The following is a 20,192-nucleotide window of genomic DNA, read 5'->3' on the forward strand; positions in this document are numbered from 1 at the left end:
CATTGAGCGGCGGCGATATCAGCCAATAAAAATGCACAGCTGGCGGCTGGGCGGGGAGGAGGGTGCGCTGTCCGCCAATAGGAGAGGCTGAACGCGCTGAGGCGGGGGTGGGGCTGGCGCGCGGCAGATAGGCGGGTGGCGGCGGGCGCGCGGGCACGTGACGGAGGTGAGGGGAGCCCGGCGGCGGTGGCCGGGGCGGCGGAGGGTGAGTGTGTCCGTCCGTCCGTCCGTTCGTTCTCTCCTTCCACAGCCGCTGCGGCTCCGGGACATCGCGGCAGGAGAGCGGGGAACGGACCCGCCCGCGGCGGGGAGCCGGGCCTGTCGGGGGACGTGCGGCGGGGCGCTGCTGGGCCCTGGGGGGTGGGCGGCCCGTGCGTGGTTCCGGCCCCATCCCGGGGGTGGGAGAAGGCGGAGACCCCCGGGAGCTAGGGCGAGAGGGACGGCCTGCGGAGGCCCCTGCGGCCGGGGGCGGGCGCGGGGCTGCGGCGGAGGCACCGGGTCCCGCTCGGTAGCCGCAGGGCGCGGAGCGGCCTGGGGGGAGCGGCGGCTCTTCTGGTAAGTTCTGGGAGCGCCGCTCTGGGCAGCGGCTGGTGCCAGGGCCGCGGGGTGGAACCGGGAGGGTTGGAGGTGGATGTGGGCTGCCTGTGGTTGGGTTTTATCTGGCTGCGTGTTCCACTGTCGGAAATAATCTTGAAAGTGCTCCCCGTGAAGCCCCGCAAAGGGAGAACAGGCGGTGGGTGCGAGGCATGGCGTGGGCCTGGCTGGGGCTGGGCGAGGGGAAGGAGAAACCTCTGGAAAGGGGGAGTTCAGGGCGCGGAGCTGGAGACCCAACAGGTGAAGTGCAGGCGAGGAATCTGTGGCAAGAAGATCTGAGAATTTAAGGGACTTGAAATGCGTGCTTTGATTTTTGCCACCCAAATGTTGTTCGCGTTGGGTGTCTTTAAAATAGTGTATAAATGACACCTCAGTTCTCATTTCTGGCTGAGGATTGTATTGTGTGTTTTTAAAAGAAAAAAACCCACACCTTTGAATTAAAGCATGTACAGCACACTGCTTTCTTGTCTGTACTGATTCGAAAGAGTGAACTTTCACATGCAGTTTTGTGGTTCAGAACTTTCTAGGCTGCAGAAAGAGAAGTGCTGCAGGTGATTTGGTTATGAGGGAAGCAGACCTGTGTTAATGGTAGTAGTAATGGTAAAGGTCCAGACCTCAGTATGATGAGGGCTAACATAATTAATGCTGCAGAGCTTTTGCAGATCATCATGGGAAACTTTCTGGAACCTATCTAAAGTATGTTAGATGTCTGAAAATTGGTCTCTAGGCATGTAATGTATTTCTAAATGCAGTGTGTAAGCACGTGGGTTTTATGGGACAGTTTTGCACGTCGTGGTTTTGGTTGTTACTAAAATACTGCAAAGAGATAGCAGAACTATAATAATGTATGAGCTAATGCAGATAAAATAATGGTTAAATATAGGCTGATATATATATTACTGTAGGTTCATGCTGAGGTATCTGACTTCAAAGGCCACCTTAATGTTAATTTGGCTGTATTAGATGGGCTTATGCAAAACGCTTAATAAAATTAGGAAAAGCTTTGAGCAATACTTTGTATATGTATCAAATTTTAGTATTTCTAGTTTAAAAAAAACAACGTTATGAAGAAGATACTTGTACAATTCACAGACAACATCACAAACTGTGTGTAATATATAAACTCCTTTTTGGGATCAACTGCCCTCCTCGGAAGTGAATCTAGTGTAAAATAGTAAGAGTTTGCAACCTCCATCAGGTTACTCTCTCATTTGGTGTGCTGCAGCACTTCCTCCCCGAGTAAATGAATAAATCCTTTACAGAGAATACAGTGAGACTTGTACTTAGTCCTGCCTTTTACTTCCTTTTCTGGCCTTTTATTTTCTGCCTCTGGTAGTAATCATGGTGGCAGCCTGTTCTTGCTGGAATCAGTTCAGTAGCAGGGCAAACTTGAATTGATTTCTAGGTATCATGGTTTGAAAGATCTTGGGGTGCCTCCAGATCTACCCCCACCTAATATAACTTTTCTAGCAGCCCATCTGTTTTATGAGGTCAAAAAGCCTCACGGTTCTGTCTTTACCATCCAAGGACTTCCAGTTCTGCAGGAAGGATATCTGTGCTGACAAACAGTATCTGCTGTTTGCTCCTGTACTGAATCTGCACTGTTGTACATTATTTTTAGAAACTGGCATATTTGAAATGCCTATTAAAAGCAAGCTTTGTTGCTGTCCCTTTTCACACCTAATCCCTTGCCTGGTTTCTGCTCTCTACAACCCAAACAGGAGGCAGCTTTTTCTGTGGGGCTATCCAGGAGACATTTGGCTAATCCTTTCCAGGAGACTTCTTCCTCATGTAGCAGTGTATGCTAGCCACCCTTTACTTGAGAAATAAAAAAAAAGTGGGGGTGGGAGGGTAAACCACCCCCCCATGAAGAGTTCTGGCCTCTTGTTAGTGAGGTGGTTTTCCTTTAGCCTTGTTTGCTATTCCTTGAGTTATGTTGTTAAAGGTTCACAATGCTGGAAGTTGTGTAGCTAAAAAATAGTATTTCAGGGGGAAAAGTGTTGTCTGCATTGTATGAGTTGTATGTATATGAACATAATTTTATTATATCCCTTTTAGAGGGATGCTGAGGCTCTGTGCTGGTTGTTGAAATTATAGTACTTGGCCACACAGCTTCAGCTTCACCATGGTGTCCATCCCCTGAGTCTGCCTAAAGACAGGTCAGGCAGGTGCCAGCAACAGACCTGCACTTGAAATTGGCATTAAGCTGACTCTGCTGCCAATAGCTTTATTTCCTTTATTGTTGGCTACTTACTTTCACTGGTATGGCCATGACTCTTTCTGCTTTTGCTGCTGGATTGGCATGGGGTATTGATTCAGGGTTAAAATAACATGGCAGAAGGACTTGGAGCCATCTTAAACCAGCGGCTGGTTCATCATGAGGCTGTGTAAACAGTTACCCTGGCACCGCAGAGGAGGCAGGATGTGGAAGGCAGAGGGATTGTGAGATACAGAAGAGGTTTCCTCTGCTCTTCAGTAGTTCTGACTTTAAGAAATTGGTGCGCTACCAAGTAGGGTAACCAAGCCTTTGCTCCAAACCCACAAAACTCTCATTTGAGAGGGAAAATGGATATTTGTGTCTCAGCCTTTCTGTTGTTGTCTCCTTGCAATTTTTTTTTTTTTGTGTTGTGATGAATCTTCTTTATGGTTGACTTTAAATTTTTCTTCCCTAATTCTTGCCCTGGATGAGGCTGCATTGTGCTTGATTTCACTGATGTGCTTCTGCTGTAAATACCACACTGAAACCCACTGTTTGGAACACAGGACTTTGCTAGCAGGTTTTGCTCTTACTTGCTTGAGTCCCTCACCTGAGACTTCAGGTGCTGCTGAAATAGAAACCATTGATGCTCTTCCGGTTAAATTGCTACAGTGTAGTTCATAGCAACTAATTTTTTACAAGATCTATTTAGTGTGACTGTTAATTCTTTTTTTAAAAGAGTAAGTAGTAAACTAGATAGCCAGTAGCCATTCAAATATAGTTATACATTCTGAAATATGCTGTATTAAGAACTGGTTTGATGAACCACTGAAATAGATTAGTAACCAAGGAGATGATTAAACTGGTTTTGCAGGCTTTGTTTGACCTGACAGGGAAGTTACTAAACAGTATGTTCTGAAAGGATCTTCAAGTCCTTTGGTATCATTCTTTCAATTTCACTCTCTTCCACACTACATATATCTTAGGGAGAATAGTGACAACTGTCTGTTGTATGAGTGTTTCCAGTGTCGTGCCAATAATTAAAAACTTTCTCCTTAATACCCAGAGAAAGGGGACTTCTAACTAAAAATTAGTCCTTGAAGCTGCATGAGTTTCTTGAAAGCCTTGAACTCCAAAGGTAGCAATCACTTAGCCCTGCATGTTAAGAATGCTGCTTTTGGGGCAAGAAGCTGATTCTGAGTCTCATTCCAATTTGGGTTTGATTTTACTTTGTAAAAAAGTAAAGTCTGTGTAGTTCAGTTGTTCTAGGAGTCTGTTTTCAGTGCTCTGCTATTGGTTTTACAAATTCTGTAAATTGTTTCAAATTCTGTAAAATGTTTCAGCCCTTTGATAATTAGGTGAACAGTGCTTTAATGTCACCTCTGAAGTTCCCTGGGGAGGAGCCTGCCATGGGTGTGTGCAGAGAGAGAATGAATGTAGCAGCAGTGCAGTCTCAAACTCTCTTCCTCGTTAGTACTTTGGGATTACACTGCAGTAGTTTTCCCTTAGATCGAGTGGTGTGCCAGTGTCTGTAAGCATCTGAAGACCTTATTTAAAAAAAAAAAGTACATGGAGCTGTTATCTCTGACTTGAAAGGTTGTTATGGTGAAAGTGATGGTTGCACTGAAGTAGAATGGAGACGTCAGAAGCTCTCACCTATTATGAAAGTGTTCCTTTGTTAATGGCTTTCAGCAGTTGCATGATCAGAAATACACCAACCTTCAGAAATATTGCACAGTTAAACCTGAAGAAGGGAAGTGCAGGCAGAAAGAAGAATGGCTAAGGATGGTAATTGCTTGGAAATTGGACACTTCTTCAAGAGAGAAATCTGTTCATAATAGAGTAGGTGGCTGGGTGTCTGAAGGTTAGACTACATTTTAGTTGACTAATTGAACACCTGTAGGTGCCAGCAACTTAAAGTTCCACTGAAAAATTGATTTATGCCTCTTTTGTATAAAACCTGAGTTTCATCTCTCTCCCCCCCTCCCCTCCTATTTAGGAATAACCTAATTTACTAGGACATAATTGTGTTTATGTTGTGTCCCTAAGGATTGTGTAAAGTGAATTTGAAATTTTCTTCTGTAGCAGTACATCCATTATGGATAGAAATAGCTTTTTAAATATCGAAAATCTGTGTTTCACTTAAATTGCTCTTCTGAGAACATAATGCCTTTTTTATAATTTAGTCAGCTTTTTATATTGTTACAGGTTAAACAGAATAAGGAGTTTGGCATGATAACAGGCAGTTTCAGAAGAAGCTAGCCACCTGTGCTCAAGGTGTGTGAATGATAGCTTATGTTGAAATTTGGGACTGATTTAATATTTAGGAAATGTCCTAAGCAGCTTTCTGCAGGGATATAAACTTGTGACAACTGCTTGCCCATGACTGTAAAGAGGTAAGGACGTGAAACTGAATTAGCTTCTCTTTAGACTTTTTTAGCCTTTTTTTTGGGGGGGGTGAAGCTTGCTTGGGAACTTGATCAGAAAGTACTTCTCCCTTGAATTCAGGTTCAGTGAGGTCTCAAATTCAGACAAAGCATTTAGTGATAAGTGACCTGCAGGGTGGATATCTGTGTCTGTATCAGGAGCACAGATGTGCAGCAGCAAAGTGCTGCCCTTGCTGTGTGGTCCTGGGCAGAATTGTCTGCTTTCACTAAGATGCTTTGACAGAAGAATTTCTGAGCCCATGTGCCTTTGCCACTTGTGTGTGAGCACTTACCAAAGTCCATTTGCTGCTAACAAACATTTCCTAGGTGTTGTAGTTGAGGTGGGATTTTGAAGTAGGTAATTATTACATATGGAGTCAGTACTGGCAGGAAAGTTGTGGGGCATGATTTAATTCTTTCACCAGAATGTTCATGCTGGTTGGCTACTGGTGAGATTACTTAAAGGATTACTTGCATGCTAAACCATTAATACCCTTTGCACACAGCTGGGAGGAGGGATGCAGAAACTCGTTCCTTTTAGGAGAGAAGAGAATTGGCTCATTTTTAACCTTTCTGATTTTTAAGATTAACTTTGTCATATCACTTTCCAAATCATGACATGCTCATTCTATCTGCATAGTATAATTTGAAAGCAGTTATAAAACTGCATAATCTTCCTGAATTTAGTTCTATTTAAAAAATATTGAGTGAGGTCCTATTGGTAAGGTATGACAAAATGGAACCCTTTCCATGGAAAGGTGTTTTGTGCCATCTCATCCATGATTGCTTTAGCCACACAGGGCACATCCAGAGCTCTAAAGATCACTTTTTCAGATGAAGTTTCAGGCTCTTTCTTTTATACTCATTTTATGCTGATGGGCATGAGTTTATTCAAAGAGCACATTTTCCATGCAAGAAGAATTTGCGTCTCCAAGGGTACTGATGTCTGCTTGACCATTTTCATTCCTTGGTTTTCTGTTGTGGCTCTCCCACTAATATTAAGAGCTATGAGCTGTTTGAGGTCTGAAACTATTTTCAGTTTTGGCTGTACACTGTGCATTAAGCAAACAAGCTTTGCTCATATATAACAGTCCTTGAAAGTTTTTGTCAGCTATTCCTTCTGGAGTGATTGTCCTTTTGGCTCAGAGGTGTTTGGGTGCAGTTGCCTGAACTGAGGGGGGAGGTCTGTACACATGCATTTGGACAATAATCCTCAAGGCCATCACTATTGTTGGAAAACTGGCTGCAGTTGCATGTTGCTGTAGTGACAAACTGGACATGACCTTAGCTCAAGTCTTTAAAATACAGTTTTGTTGTAGTTGTAAAACATCCTGCGTGTCATTAGAAGTAAGTTAAAGAATAATCTAAGAAGGGTAGATCTGTTAAGCAGCATAGTTCTGGAATATTGGATAGTGCTGGATAAGCCTTTGAGAGTGTAAACTCTTTTAGTTGCCTAAACATGCTTTGGAAAGTTGAAAGTTTGTTTTTTAGCATGATTTTAAGCCCCTACAGGCACAGTTAACTCTGCTTGAGTTATGTTTGAAAGTCTGCAGGGCTACAGTGTGAGGTAGGAGTGGAGTATAAGGGAAGGCGGGGGGGATGTTTGGTTTTATACTTGTTTTCAGAAAAAATCAGTCTCAGTTATAACTCTGTTTTTTGAAGGAAAATTTGGAGTGGGATTCAAAGGAGAAAAGGTGAGCAAGACACAGGTTGTTGTGAGGTTTTTGGGCAGATAAAATTATGCAGAGTTCTGGGAGTGTTTCCTTCTCTATCAACCTAAAGATGCAGTGATCTTGTCCTTTTTCTAGGAGAAAAGTCAAATTGAAACCCAAATTTCTTACAAGATATTTTAAGCTATGGCTTGCCAATATGTATAATGTTTTAGGTGTGACAATGTGCTGAGCACCTTATGAATTAGTTGAACTGTGATATTTTAATTCTGTAAGGCTTCAGTTAACAGCTACTTTTTCTTTGGTCATCTTGTTAAATTAGAGATTGAAAGAAGGGAGTTGAATCGTGTGACAGTTTCCAGTAGCTGCCACTGCTTATAGGTGTCTGCCAGTAGTATCAATGACTGTTGGCAGTAATTCTACAGTACAACCTGGGGAAGGGGTTTGATGATTGAAAACACCAGAGTTCTGCATTTGAAAGGAAAAAAATATATTGAACAGGAGATGAGGATTGATTACTCTGCAGGTTGCTCTCTGCTTGAAAAACTAGAAAATTGTATTTCAATTTCTGGGCTGAATGGAAGCTTCAGTTCCTGCATGGGGCATTTAAAGTCCTTCATGAGCACAAAGTAGATTTTCTTTTTAGGCTTTTACAGCCACATATGTTGTGGTGTCATGTACGTGTCTGCTGTCCTGCTTGTGAGCTGTTGCAGTGTAAGAGCAAAATCATGACACTTCTGCAGCATGATCTGCAGAATGTGCACACGTGGTTCTCCATTCAGTTAATTAATGTCTGTTTGGTATTAAGTATTTAGTTTTATGTTATGTTCCTCTCCAGCTTTTAGAGCTGTCTCAGGTGTGGTAAATAACAGAGCTGCAGAGATAAGTTTGCACTTCAACTGTTGCCTTGGATGCTCGGTTTTGTACTGAGAAGCAACGTGTTTTTCTGTGTGCAGTGCTGGCTTGACCTCTTTGCCTTGTCTTATTTATTCAGAGCATGGAGCTGAAATGGCTACTGTGTGTGACCCTGCTAGCCCTTGGGATATTTGCTGTCCAGGCACATGATATGGACGAAGACAATGATGCTGATGATGTAGTCGATATCGAGGATGACTTGGATGATGGTATTGAGGACGTAGAAGAGTCAAAGTCTGAAACAAGCAGTCCTCCTCCAGCTCCAAAGGTTTGGCATTGAACTTCTTTTAACATTTGAATTACTGCTTGTGTTTTAGTTAATGTGAGTGTGATCAGAGTTGTCTTTACTTTCTTAACCTTTAATATGTTGTAATGTTATTAAAGATGTTATCTGGGAGTAGGGCTTGGAATTAAGGTTGGCTGCTTTGTTCCTGTTCTCATGTCCCCCATGTTCTTCCAGAAGACTTAGATCTAACCTTGAAATCTGTGATGTGAGTATCAGGAATTAATGCTGATATTTCCAGCTAGGTATATACTTCAGTTTTAGTTGCAGACAAGAGCACAACGGCTTGCCACAAGCAGCCATATTTATGTAATTTCTGCATTTATGCTTCAAGAATGTCCAGGTGAGCTGTACTCAAGTGTGGGAGGGAGTGCAAGCCTTACATGTCTGTTTTTCTGTAGAATAGAGAATGTGTCTGGAAAGATGCATAAGTGTCCCTCTTTTCCAATAGGTTACCTACAGGCCCCCAGTCCCAACTGGTGAAGTGTATTTTGCAGAATCTTTTGATAAAGGAACTCTGGATGGGTGAGTATAATCTGAGGGTTGATTCAGTACAGTAAATATTATAAAATTGTGGTGAAAGGCAGTGAAACCCTCTGTAGAGCCAGTGTTATTCAAAACTGAATCAAAGGGCCTGTGTTTAGTGGGGTTACAGTAGTGACTTCTTGAGGCTGGCTGTTCAAATTCTGAGTTAAACCAGTATTTCCTTAAGTTCTAGTAATAAAGGGGAGGTGAGGCCATTACATCTGGCTTTTTTACTTTTTTCAGATGATGTGAGGATGGTAAGGTGCTACTTCTGTTTTACATGAGTGAGGCACTTGCCTATGAGGCCGTGGTCCTACCTTGGGGGTGGGAAGTGGCAAACACGGAAAAGTTCTATTCCCAAGCATGCAAACTCCTCAGGGGATCAAGATACTGGGGTGTAGTTGTGGGACAGCAACAGCTGCCTTATCTTAAGGGTGGGATTTTTAGAGTGTGTGGGGCGGGGGAAGTATGGTTTTCCAACCACTGGATGTCTGTCTTCTAGATGGATCCTTTCCAGAGCCAAGAAGGATGATACAGATGATGAGATTGCCAAATATGACGGTGAGTCAAACCCTGATTTTGGATGATAAGTGTTTCTGATGTTGCTTGTCACATACGAAAAAGAGGTGCAAGTTTTTCTTTTCTGTTTCTCAGTTAAAATTATATTCACTGAAGAAAATGGGAGGGGTGTTTACATACCTGGCTAACAATATAAAATGTAGTTTTGATTTAAACAAAATATCCACTCAGAATTTAAGATAAATTCATGTTTGGTCGATTTCTTCCTCAGGTAAATGGGAAGTCCAAGACATGAAGGAAACCAAGCTTCCAGGAGACAAAGGGCTTGTAATGGTAACCCGAGCCAAGCATCATGCAATTTCATCCAAACTTTCCAAGCCATTTGTGTTTGATACCAAGCCCCTTATTATACAGTAAGTAAAGAATAACTTGGTGTTCTGTTGTTTCCCGGGTGACATGATAGCAGGCTGAGGTTAATTCCATAACTGAGCTTTTGTTGACTGGGGGACTACATGACTTAAGATGCTGCAACATACTATTACACTGTTTTGAGTAAGAGTAAAATAGTAACCCAAATTCCCAAAGTGGGGAGTTAGTAACAGCGTGGGTCCTTCTGAAGCCTGAAAAGGGAAGAAGTCTCGGCAAACTAGACTTGGTAAACTGTCCTGTGGCTTCAATTCACTTGATTTAATTGTAGTAACAAGGTCAGGTGACTGACTTTTGTACTGCTAATTGTGGAAGTCCTTGTCCTTTTGAATGAAAGCTGGTCTGTAAGTAGGTCAGTGCACTTTCTTATGCAGTAAACTGTCCCCTGTTTCTGAAAGGAAGTGGACAGTGGGGTAAGGATGCATTTGTTTCCTGCTTCCTGTGTCTTGGTTCATTTGCCATGGAAGATGAACACCTTACATAGCTCTGGTCATGACTGTTGTAGAAGAATCTACTTGCATGTATGTTAGACAAGTAAGTCAGGGGAATAATATAATTCAGTGAAAACCATTGAATTGTGCATTATTACTGGCATTATCAATTTTAAACAAAGAGTAAACTAATTCATATTTGTACAAGATAATGAATTGGTCACTTTGCTTTGCACTGTTTAGTTTTGGCTCAAAATACAAGGCTAAAAATAAAGCTCAGTGGTCATCCACTCCAGCTGCTGGCACTGGGAGAGGATCAAGCATACTTAGCTTATTCCTGACAGAGATGTTTTTCCTTTTTCAGGCTCCTTGGCATCCCTAAATATACTGTTGTATGCTTATAACCCTAAGGGGGCTTCTCCTAGGATCCAATTGTTTTTGCTTTGGTAGTCTTGCAAATTGAATTGTCTGTCTACCATAGTAATTGTGGGGAAAATAATTGGTTTGCCTCAATCCCTGTTGAAGTGTCTTATATACTGGAAAGCTTTCTTTTCCTTCTCTCTACTTCTAGGTCATTATCTTCTAGGCCAGCACTCTGATTCTTTAATCTTTTCTGTCAGGTTAAGTCTTCTAAATCTTCAGTCTTTCAACTGTTTCCTAGGCTCTTGTGAATACTTTTCTTAGTCCTTATATCTTTATATATCAATATGTCTATATCTTTAATAATCACTGGGTAAGGGATTTAAAGCAAACAACAACAAAACAATCTTACTGTTCATTTGTCAACTGTAATTGTGTATTACAAAAATAATCTTTCGTCCTGTATAACATGTGCTCTCCCTTTCTCTATCCAAAACTAAAATTAGGTATGAAGTAAACTTCCAAAATGGAATAGAGTGTGGTGGGGCCTATGTGAAATTGCTTTCAAAAACCCCTGAGTTGAACCTGGTGAGTAATGCTACTACTTTGAGTATTAGCTGTGAAAGAACATGAAGTTTTTTCATTTTGATTCTTTCTGAAGAAACCCTTTTACTGAAAGCAGTGGGGCCTGATTGCCCAAGTACTTTGCACTCAGCATTTTCCCAGTGCTTTCAGTTGGAGAGGATAAGTACTGAAATGTGACGGCCTCTTGAGTGGAAACTCTGAAGTTCCCTAATAGCTGAGCAGTTGTAGACCTTTGCCAAAGCCTGCAGTACTTCAGATTTTCCTGGGTTCTAGAACCAAGCAGGAGGTGCTTAGGAGAGTAGCCAGCTCTGAAGGCCTAAGAACTGCTTTTTGTCTTCCCATTCCTTGAAGTGGTTCAGCCTGTTCAGATAATGCCGAACTGCTGGGTAACCTGGCATAGGCTCTTGCAGATATGGGTTTTCTTCAGTCATTTTCCTAGACTCTATAGGATGTACCTTTTATAACTTGTTATCCATCCTCCTTTCCTTCTGCAGTGTCACTGGAGTTGTATTATTAATACAATTTCCAAACTATTTAAAAAAACCCAAACCAACCATGAACACCCAGAACACTACTTGGCTGCCTAATCAGTTTCATATGTGCATTGAATGTTCAGATAACATTAACAAGAACAAACAGATTTGTAACTGGATGTAATCACTTCACCATTGAACTCTACAACTTAGTTTGAGGCAGTACCCCAGTTTGTAAGTGTAGACTAAATGCAACTTGGCCTCAATTTTAGTGCTGCTTATCACTTCAGGTGAAGAAACTCAGTGGCCTTGCTAGTCATTCTTTTTTGCCAGTAACTGATACTTCTAACTGATCGCTTTTGAAATATTTTATTATAATGTAGAGATAAACTTAAACATTGTGGGTGTCACTTATACCAGTCTTTGGGATAACACTTGAATAGCTGATGTTTTCCATGTGGAAAGTAGAGCCCAAAGGTGCAAAATTAAGTAGATGGGATAGTTCTCAAGTTCTCAGCCCATTCATTATTTTTTCTGGAGGGTTGTATTTTTCTGGAGGGTTAGTGTAGGGACTTCATGGGCTTGGATATCCAGGTTGCAGAATAATTTCTAATAAGTTGGGAATTCTTATGCCGGACAATGACTTAAATTGTATTTCAAAATAAAAGAGTGAAGTATTGCATTGTTTTTAAAGGATCAATTCCATGACAAAACTCCATATACAATAATGTTTGGCCCTGACAAATGTGGAGAGGACTATAAATTGCACTTCATCTTCCGGCACAAAAACCCAAAGACTGGTAAATATGAGGAGAAGCATGCAAAGCGTCCAGATGCAGATCTGAAGACTTACTTTACTGATAAGAAGACTCATCTTTATACTCTAGGTATGGTGACTGCTAACTATGCATATTAATAACTACTACATTTCCTGAACTAAAAACTCATCAAGTGAGCCAGATGAACAGTTGGGTATTTGTGCCAATGCACAATACAGCGAAAAACTGTATGTATAAAAACTGACAGCTTCAAATGCAAAAACTGATTGTCTATACAAAGGCTTATTTCATCCTTCCAGGAAGTCTTGATTCATGTAAGGAGACTTGAACTTATAGTTAAAAGAGAACTGAATTTCAGGGCAGTTGTAAGTAACTTAATTATTTCAGATATGCTTAGCTTATCAGCATTTATAAACTGCCTGAATGCTGCCTCTGAGTAACATGGGGTACACTAGGTTTTACATGTAGAGGCATCGTGGTTTGTGTTGTTTTCCTTTGGGATTTTTTTCCGCTTTCATGTACCAGACAAACTCAGGGGTTATTGAAATAGTGTTCGGTATATTAGCTATGATTAAAATCTGCCAGGAAATACTTAGGAGTATCTCTAGCTTTTCCTACTGCATAGACAGCAGTGGATAAAGAAGTGAGATTAAAATCCTGTTAGTCAGCAGTAGGAAGTCTTAGTCTTGAGTAGAATATGAGTATATACATTCTTACTTCTAAAGCACTACTTCCTGTGCCAAAGTCAACTTGTTGTGGTAACTGCTAAATGACTCTACAAACCTCTGTGCCTTTAACATATTTAAAGTAGGACTTCTGCCAGGAGTCTGCCTTCTCACAAGGTGAGATGTGGTACATCATCACTAGTTGTACTTTGGCATAAGGAGGAAGGTTCTTAACAGTTCTTTAAAGCAGTTGATGGGTAGGTGGTAGCTTGGATTGTACAGTGGAGATGAGGGATGCTTTATGACTCATGCTTTGTATCATACGTGCAATGACTACATCAACTCTTTTTCCTTACAGTCTTGAATCCTGACAATAGTTTTGAGATATTGGTTGATCAAACGGTTGTCAACAGTGGCAATTTGTTAAATGATATGTCTCCTCCTGTGAATCCACCCCGAGAGATTGAGGACCCAAATGACCAGAAGCCTGAGGACTGGGATGAGAGACCAAAAATCCCAGACCCAGATGCTGTTAAACCAGATGACTGGTAAGGTGTTGGAAAGGTGGAACTGAGGGAGTCCTTAGCCTGATAATGTGGTCCTGATCAAAATGTCCTTCTCACATGACTTATGGAAGGTTTTGAGTCTCATTCTTGTAATCAAAACACTGTCAGTTTAGACATCTTAACAGCACTTCAGTAGGCAAAGGCAGACAGGTTTCACTTCCTTTGGGAATTTCTGTTTAGCGCTCCTGTTCCTGTGTTGGCCACAGACAAAGATTTTTACAGAAATACCCATGCTACCTGTTGCTTTCATCCTTGATGAGATCAAAAGATGAGCTGCAGAAGGTGTAACTGAAAGCTGTTTGTCGTTGTTTTTGTAATGTGTAGATAAGGTAACTGAAAAATCTGACTAACTAAATCAGAAACTGATCCTGGTTCTCTGTCTTTGTACCTGTTCTTTGTAAATTATGGACTCAGTTTCAAGCACGCATATGTTTTTGCAGCTGCTGCTAAAAAACGGCATTTGCTGTAATATGCCCTTTCTAGACTGGTTTTTAAAAACATTAATAGTAGCACTTTGAGCTGACACCTTGATATGCCATGAGGCACGTATGTAGGTAATGGATTGCAAGGCAATTCATTTCTGAAATCATGGGATGACCCTGACAGAAGGGAAGGTGGCTGGTTGTCTAAATCAGTGGGTTTGTTCAGAGTCTGTAGAACCATGCCTTGGTGTTAAGAACTCTTGTGTTGTGTATGCTAATACATAATGCTCTGCTCTCAAGGGATGAGGATGCTCCTGCAAAGATTGCCGATGAGAATGCTGTGAAACCAGAGGGCTGGCTGGATGATGAGCCAGAATATGTAGCAGACCCTGATGCTGAGAAACCTGAAGATTGGTAAGTTTGCTGTGTGTTGCAAATGGCAGCAAATATTTTATGACTTTGGTACTGACATTGGCAGTTCATTGTTGCTGGCTGATGAAGTTGCTGTTTAGGCTATTTTGCTTCAAAAGTAGAAGGCAGAGAAAAGCAGAATGCATTCATCTCTGCATTTTTCAACATTTTTGTGACTGTAAGCAGAACAGGGCAGGGATGTTCATCTTGAAGTAGTACCTATTCGGAAGGGGCGGTGGGGGAGACTGTGCTCAGGGACTGGCTTTTGTTGATCTTCTGCACTTCACAGTTAGTATTTGAAATCCTTGTTCCTTCTGCCATATATTTATCTACAGACCTATGCTATACAAATTTCCATTTTATGGTAGGAATTCTAACTTTCCCAGAAACTGGACATTGTCTGAGCCTTATTCTGCAGGAAGGCAAGGGGTGGACTTCAAAACTGAATTTGCCTTTCTAGGGATGAAGATATGGATGGTGAATGGGAGGCACCTCAGATCGCAAATCCTAAATGTGAGACAGCTCCTGGCTGTGGTACCTGGCAGCGCCCAATGATTGATAATCCAAACTACAAAGGCAAATGGAAGCCGCCTATGATTGATAACGTGAACTATCAGGTTGGTGTTTTTGTTGCTTAAGCTGGCAGCTAATGCAGCATCTCTTACAAAAAGCAGAATGATTTAGATTCAGCAGGTGTAATTAAGAATTCAAGTGCTGTCATGATTGCATTGTGTTTCAGGTGGACAGATTCAAAGTGCTTTCTTACTAGGTGTCATTCCATTGTGTTGATTCCCAAAGCCTGATAAGTTGCACCCGTAGATGTTGTAATTAACTGCAATAGATTGTTATTTCTCTCTATTCATAATGGGCTGAAAACTAAAATTTGTCTTCTAGTAGGTGAAGCTGAATGTCTTTTGTCTTTTCTAGGGCATATGGAAACCTAGAAAAATCCCAAACCCAGATTTTTTTGAAGACTTGGAACCTTTCAAGATGACTCCCTTCAGTGCTGTGGGACTTGAGTTATGGTCCATGACATCTGACATCTTTTTTGACAACTTTATCATCTGTACTGAAAGAGCTGTGGCTGATGACTGGGCCAATGATGGGTGGGGTCTGAAAAAGGCAGCTGATGGTGCTGCAGAGGTGAGAGAGGAAGGTTTAATTGTGTGCTGCCGAGTGGAACAGTAGAAGCACCTCTGCTGTTCTCTCTGACAGCCTTTGTCAATATATACCTGTATGTGCCAAGGCTGAGGGTTTTGCTAAACCAGGTTGGAGCCTGACTTCATAATTATGTTATGGCAATGGTTGCTATAAGTAACTGAGAGTACTCACTGCTCTCTTCTGAGTTTTTGCTCTGATAGTTGGACTGTTTAGCCTAATTCTTAATTTGTAAGCTATAGAAAAAGTACTTTAGCAGGTTAGCTTCAATTTTTTGTGGTCTGAAATAGAATGCTTAAAGTTGCAAAAAGCCTATCTGAAAATTCTGTATCTTAAACTCAGCTGCTACAACTTGCTGTATGGGATGAAATTTGACAGTTCTTTTGGTCTTTTACAGCCTGGTGTTGTGGGCCAGATGATGGCAGCTGCTGAAGAGCGTCCCTGGCTTTGGGTAGTCTACATCCTCACTGTGGCTTTGCCAGTGTTCCTTGTTGTCCTTTTCTGCTGTTCTGGGAAGGTAATGCATTCCCTCTGATAATCAGGATCATGTTTAAAAAGAGGTTCAGTAAAATGTGCTGAATGTCACAAATAATTGCCTGGGTTTAACATTGTCTTTCAGAAACAGCCAAGTGCTGCAGAATACAAAAAGACTGATGCTCCTCAGCCTGATGTGATGGATGATGAGAAAGAGGAAGAAAAAGACAAAGGGGAAAAAGAAGAGGAGGAAGAAGAGGAGGATGCAAATGAGGAGAAGCTTGGTAGGTAAACTAGATCATCTTGAACAATGTTCTCCATGATAGAATAAACCAGTAGAATTGGCAGATATGGAATAAAGCCAATGGTGAACTTAAGTCAAAAAGGAGAATGATATTTTTTTCATTTCCCTTAGAAGAGAAGCAGAAAAGTGATGCTGATCTAGGAAGTGCTAGTCAAGAGGAGGAAGAAGAGGAGGAGGAAGAAGACAGGAAACCTGCATCAGAGGTAAGAGTGCTTGATCTTTGAAGGAGACTCGTGCATTTTCTTTCATAGGTTATGTAGAACAGGCCTTACTACAGTTTTAAAAGTTAACCTGGCTCGTGACGCTCCCTCCCAGTTCAGAACTTTGGAAAACTTAATCACCCTGAGAAAAAGGAATTGTTGTGGCTGACTTCAGCAGAGTGAGGCACCCAGCTAAAGGCACTGCTGTAGAGCCTGCCTTGAGGGAGGAGTGGGACTGTTAGAAGGCATCTTCTGGAGGCAAAAGGCCTTGTCCAGCTTTGAGTGCAGTCAGGATGTGACCTTAAGTACTCCACACTGACACAACGGCCAGTTTAAAAAGGGATGGAGTGTTGCTTCAAGTTAAAGGATTCTCCCAGCAGCAGAAGCTGTTGAGCACTCCCAACAAATAGTGCACATCCATTGCGAAAATGAGGAATTTGCCTGTTTGCCACAAAGTGTTTACAGCAATAGGTCCTTTCAAAAATTAAATTCTAATGCAGAAGTGAAAGTAGATTATTCTTTGTAGATTCTCTCAAAATTATTAAGAGTATTTTTAAGTTTTATTTTGTTGATGTTTACACAAATTACTTTCTTTCAGGAGGAGGAAACTGTGAATAGATCACCCAGAAACAGAAAGCCAAGGAAAGATTGAAAAAAAAAGTCATAAGAACTTGATCTGTGATTTCTTTTTTTTTTTTTTTGTTATTTTCAAACATGGTTCTGGGAGAGGACCTTGGACACCTTACATTGAAACTTGGACAAACCTCAAGATTTCACCATCCACAGGTTGCAGTCACACTATCCAATGTAATGGAGTGTCTAGCAGTAAAATATTTGCAATCATCTGTTTTAAAGAGCATCATTCCTGTAGAAAGAAAGCATTTAATATAATGGGCTGTGGATTTTGGAATGTAACATAACTAACCTTTTCATTTTTGGTTTTAAATATTCTTTTCTGTTCTTAAGTAGAATGATAGAATTTTTCCAGTCTCAAACCTTGGCTTAATTTAATATATTAATTAGTGAAGTATAACAATGGATCTTGAAAGTGCTAGGTGATAAAAATGCAGTTTTATAACTAGGTTTTTTACCAATATGTAAATTCCTAAATGCACCAATGTCTTTATACCCCTTAAAATTTGGTAATTGTTTGAAGAAAAGTTGTCAATGCATTTGACAACCCCCCTGCCCTCAAAAGAAAAGCAAACTAGGGGGGTGTATGGGGAAACCAGTAGTGAAAATCTCTAATCAATCAACTTCATTCTTTTGGGGGGAGGGGAAAGAGGAAGAAGGGGTGGAAGGAAGGGGTTAGGCAGTCTATAGAATATATATGCATACTGTGCATGGCTAAAGCCCTGTTAAGCGTTGACAAACGATCTAGGATTTGGAGTGGGTCATCTTAATGTGGCATTTAATCCTGCAAACTTTGCAGACAACCAATTTTGTTTGTTCTTGAACTGTTTTTGTAAAGCTGAGGGTTGTTGGGGAGGTGTGGTTAGGCTACTTCCCCTTTGCCCTCCGTTCAGCCACCGGTGTTTTCCTCTCTCTGTGACGATACAGCTCTTCCTGAGAGCAGCTCTGCCTCAGTTGCTGAAGCACTTCATGTTCAGCTCATTGTCAAACTCAATTTCATGACTAGGCCTACTCCTTTCCAGGGTCCAAACACTGAATAACACAGTGTCCCATATCCTCTCACTGTTGTCACTGTATGTCTGCTGTAGAAATGGGGGAGGTAGGCAGGTAAACAAGTTGAACTGAATATCTGTTAAGGAAAAAAACCACAACCAAGATGTCAGTATTGTAGGTGGGGAAGGAGCATGTGGAATATCTTAACTGGTATGTGAAACTGTTTTAAGTCCGTTTATCTGCTCTTCATGTAACAAGTGCATTCTAAATTATATTGTGAATGTTAGGAAGTTCCAATTCCAGCTGAATAAATTTTTTTAAAGTGTTGAGTCTACCATACTACACTGTTTCAAACACTTTTTTTTTTTGTGGAATGCAGGTGAGCACTACAAGAGCATTACCTCTGAGGGTGAGATGGATGTAATTCATTACACTGTACCAAATATGTTGGCGTTTGGATGTCTATATAGATAAACTTTTGCCTTTGTTTAGAATTAAATTAATGTCCTGAAATTATTCTTCTTGCACTGAACTTAAACACTCCAGTGTTGTTTGGTCATATGATAGGTATAGTGTGTGGAATAATTCCCAGGGGCTGGGGGGGAAGTGTGTTCCAATTACCTTGCAAACAATCTAACCAATTACTAAAATACTCTTATTTTGGGTTTGGGGTTTTTTTGGTTTTTTGGGTTTTTTTGTAAAACACCTTTTGCTGCCTGTCCTTATGTTGTATCCCTTGGTTGTTGTGTTTGAAATATTAGTGATCACAAATGCATAGCAGGATTTCTTGATCTCTCTGCAGTGTACAAATAAACTATTGTAAGCAAGATACTGGAAGTAATTTCAGACTTCTGTTGGGAGCTATTGCATGTTTAGAATGCCTTTGCCTGTTGAACACCTGGTCAATACTGCTCCTTATTGCAAAAATAGCTTATACTCTGACATGGAAGATGTCACAGCTTAAGCATTGCTATTAGCTTGTTCTCAGGACTGTATTTTTATCAAGGAGCAGTTGCTATTTATGACTCTCAGTCCTTTGAGATGAGGTATATGTAAATGGTTTCAATTCAGCTAACGTTTTGAGCACAACATAAAAATCTAATTAATACAATGTTTTTTTATCTTAATATGCAAATTGCCTTAAACTCCCAAACAATCCATGTGCATACATGTTCTTTCAAAGCATCAAAAGTGAACTTGAGATCTGCTATCAGCTTTTAAATAGTATTATATTAAAGCTAATTGTAAATCTACATTTGCTTCTGCTAAATCTCCTGAAAAAGTCTCCTGTCTGCATGTTATGGCTTTTTTTTATACCATAGTGTATGCTTTAAATAATCACTACAATAAATGAAGACTTTCCAACATGGATAGACAACTCAAGTTACTTTTTATCCTGCTTTCTGGCTTGGGTGCCTCAGTTTGGCCTTAGAATAGCTCTTATTTTGTAAGTCTTGGAGGGAAAAAAAAAGAGTTACCTGCTTATCCTGAGTGCATAAAGCATAGCTGTATTTTTTAGAGTAGTGAAGCTCCACCTGGCAGTAACCTGGGAACTGCGTTTGGAACTTTTACAAATACTTGAAGGTGTATTTGGGCCTTTTGTGTCTGTGCAGCCAAGGGTGGCAGCTCTTGAAAAGGATGCTGAGCTTGACATGCTGTGTCTGACGATGGAGGGGGTGGTGTTAGGCTGACGTGGTGAATCAAAACAAAACCTGTGGGCTCTGAAGCCCAAGGCAAAAGTGCTGAGAGCAGTTTTTCTCCTGGAGCCAGTGCTTGGTAGGGGCAGTTGATAGATCAGGGTGCACCTAACAAACTAACCCCTTCAAACAGTGGCCCTGGATGTGATCTACCCTTGCTGGCACTGCTCAGCATTGAATTGTCACAGTCTGAGCCTCTGACCTCTCAAATGCATTACAAATGTCTGTGTTTAAGATTGACTCCTCGGGCTGATGAGGGTTTCTTGCAAGTGCTGACTCCTTGTGCATGGCCATGGTTTTCTCTTGCTCTTTCCTTACTCCTTCACCACCAACTCAGCTCCTCCACTGAGGCTGTGCATACATCCATGGGGCTTGCTCTGCCCATCCCAAACTGATGTTAATTACCACTCTTGCCTCGTGGTTTGGAAAAGGGGGTTTTGGGTGATAGGTTTTTTGTTTGAGGTTTTTTTTTTTTTTTAAGTGTTG

The 20,192-nt window shown here is 41.1% G+C and overlaps 1 protein-coding gene across 3 annotated transcripts; it reads left to right on the forward strand.

The window, feature by feature from the left end:
* Nucleotides 1-92: 92 nt before the first annotated feature.
* Nucleotides 93-19,387, forward strand: CANX (calnexin). 3 transcript variants are annotated; one of them, XM_085073677.1, is made up of 16 exons: nucleotides 137-205; nucleotides 5,000-5,068; nucleotides 7,882-8,070; nucleotides 8,537-8,610; nucleotides 9,113-9,171; nucleotides 9,401-9,542; nucleotides 10,853-10,934; nucleotides 12,099-12,291; nucleotides 13,207-13,396; nucleotides 14,137-14,250; nucleotides 14,708-14,864; nucleotides 15,175-15,390; nucleotides 15,803-15,922; nucleotides 16,025-16,163; nucleotides 16,295-16,386; nucleotides 16,982-19,387. In XM_085073677.1, exons 3-16 carry the CDS (start codon nucleotides 7,885-7,887, stop codon nucleotides 17,033-17,035), a joined length of 1,818 nt encoding a protein of 605 aa, XP_084929803.1. In that variant the 5' UTR covers nucleotides 137-205; nucleotides 5,000-5,068; nucleotides 7,882-7,884; the 3' UTR covers nucleotides 17,036-19,387. The 3 variants fall into 3 exon arrangements, with proteins under 3 accessions (XP_084929802.1, XP_084929803.1, XP_084929804.1); XM_085073676.1 differs by lacking the exon at nucleotides 5,000-5,068 and having other exon boundaries at nucleotides 93-205; XM_085073678.1 differs by lacking the exons at nucleotides 137-205; nucleotides 5,000-5,068 and adding an exon at nucleotides 531-555.
* The last annotated feature ends 805 nt before the right edge of the window (nucleotides 19,388-20,192 follow it).

The sequence above is a fragment of the Lichenostomus cassidix genome, chromosome 13 (genome assembly GCF_008360975.1).
Source record: "Lichenostomus cassidix isolate B80296 chromosome 13, HeHo_3.0, whole genome shotgun sequence".
Taxonomy (NCBI): domain Eukaryota; kingdom Metazoa; phylum Chordata; class Aves; order Passeriformes; family Meliphagidae; genus Lichenostomus; species Lichenostomus cassidix.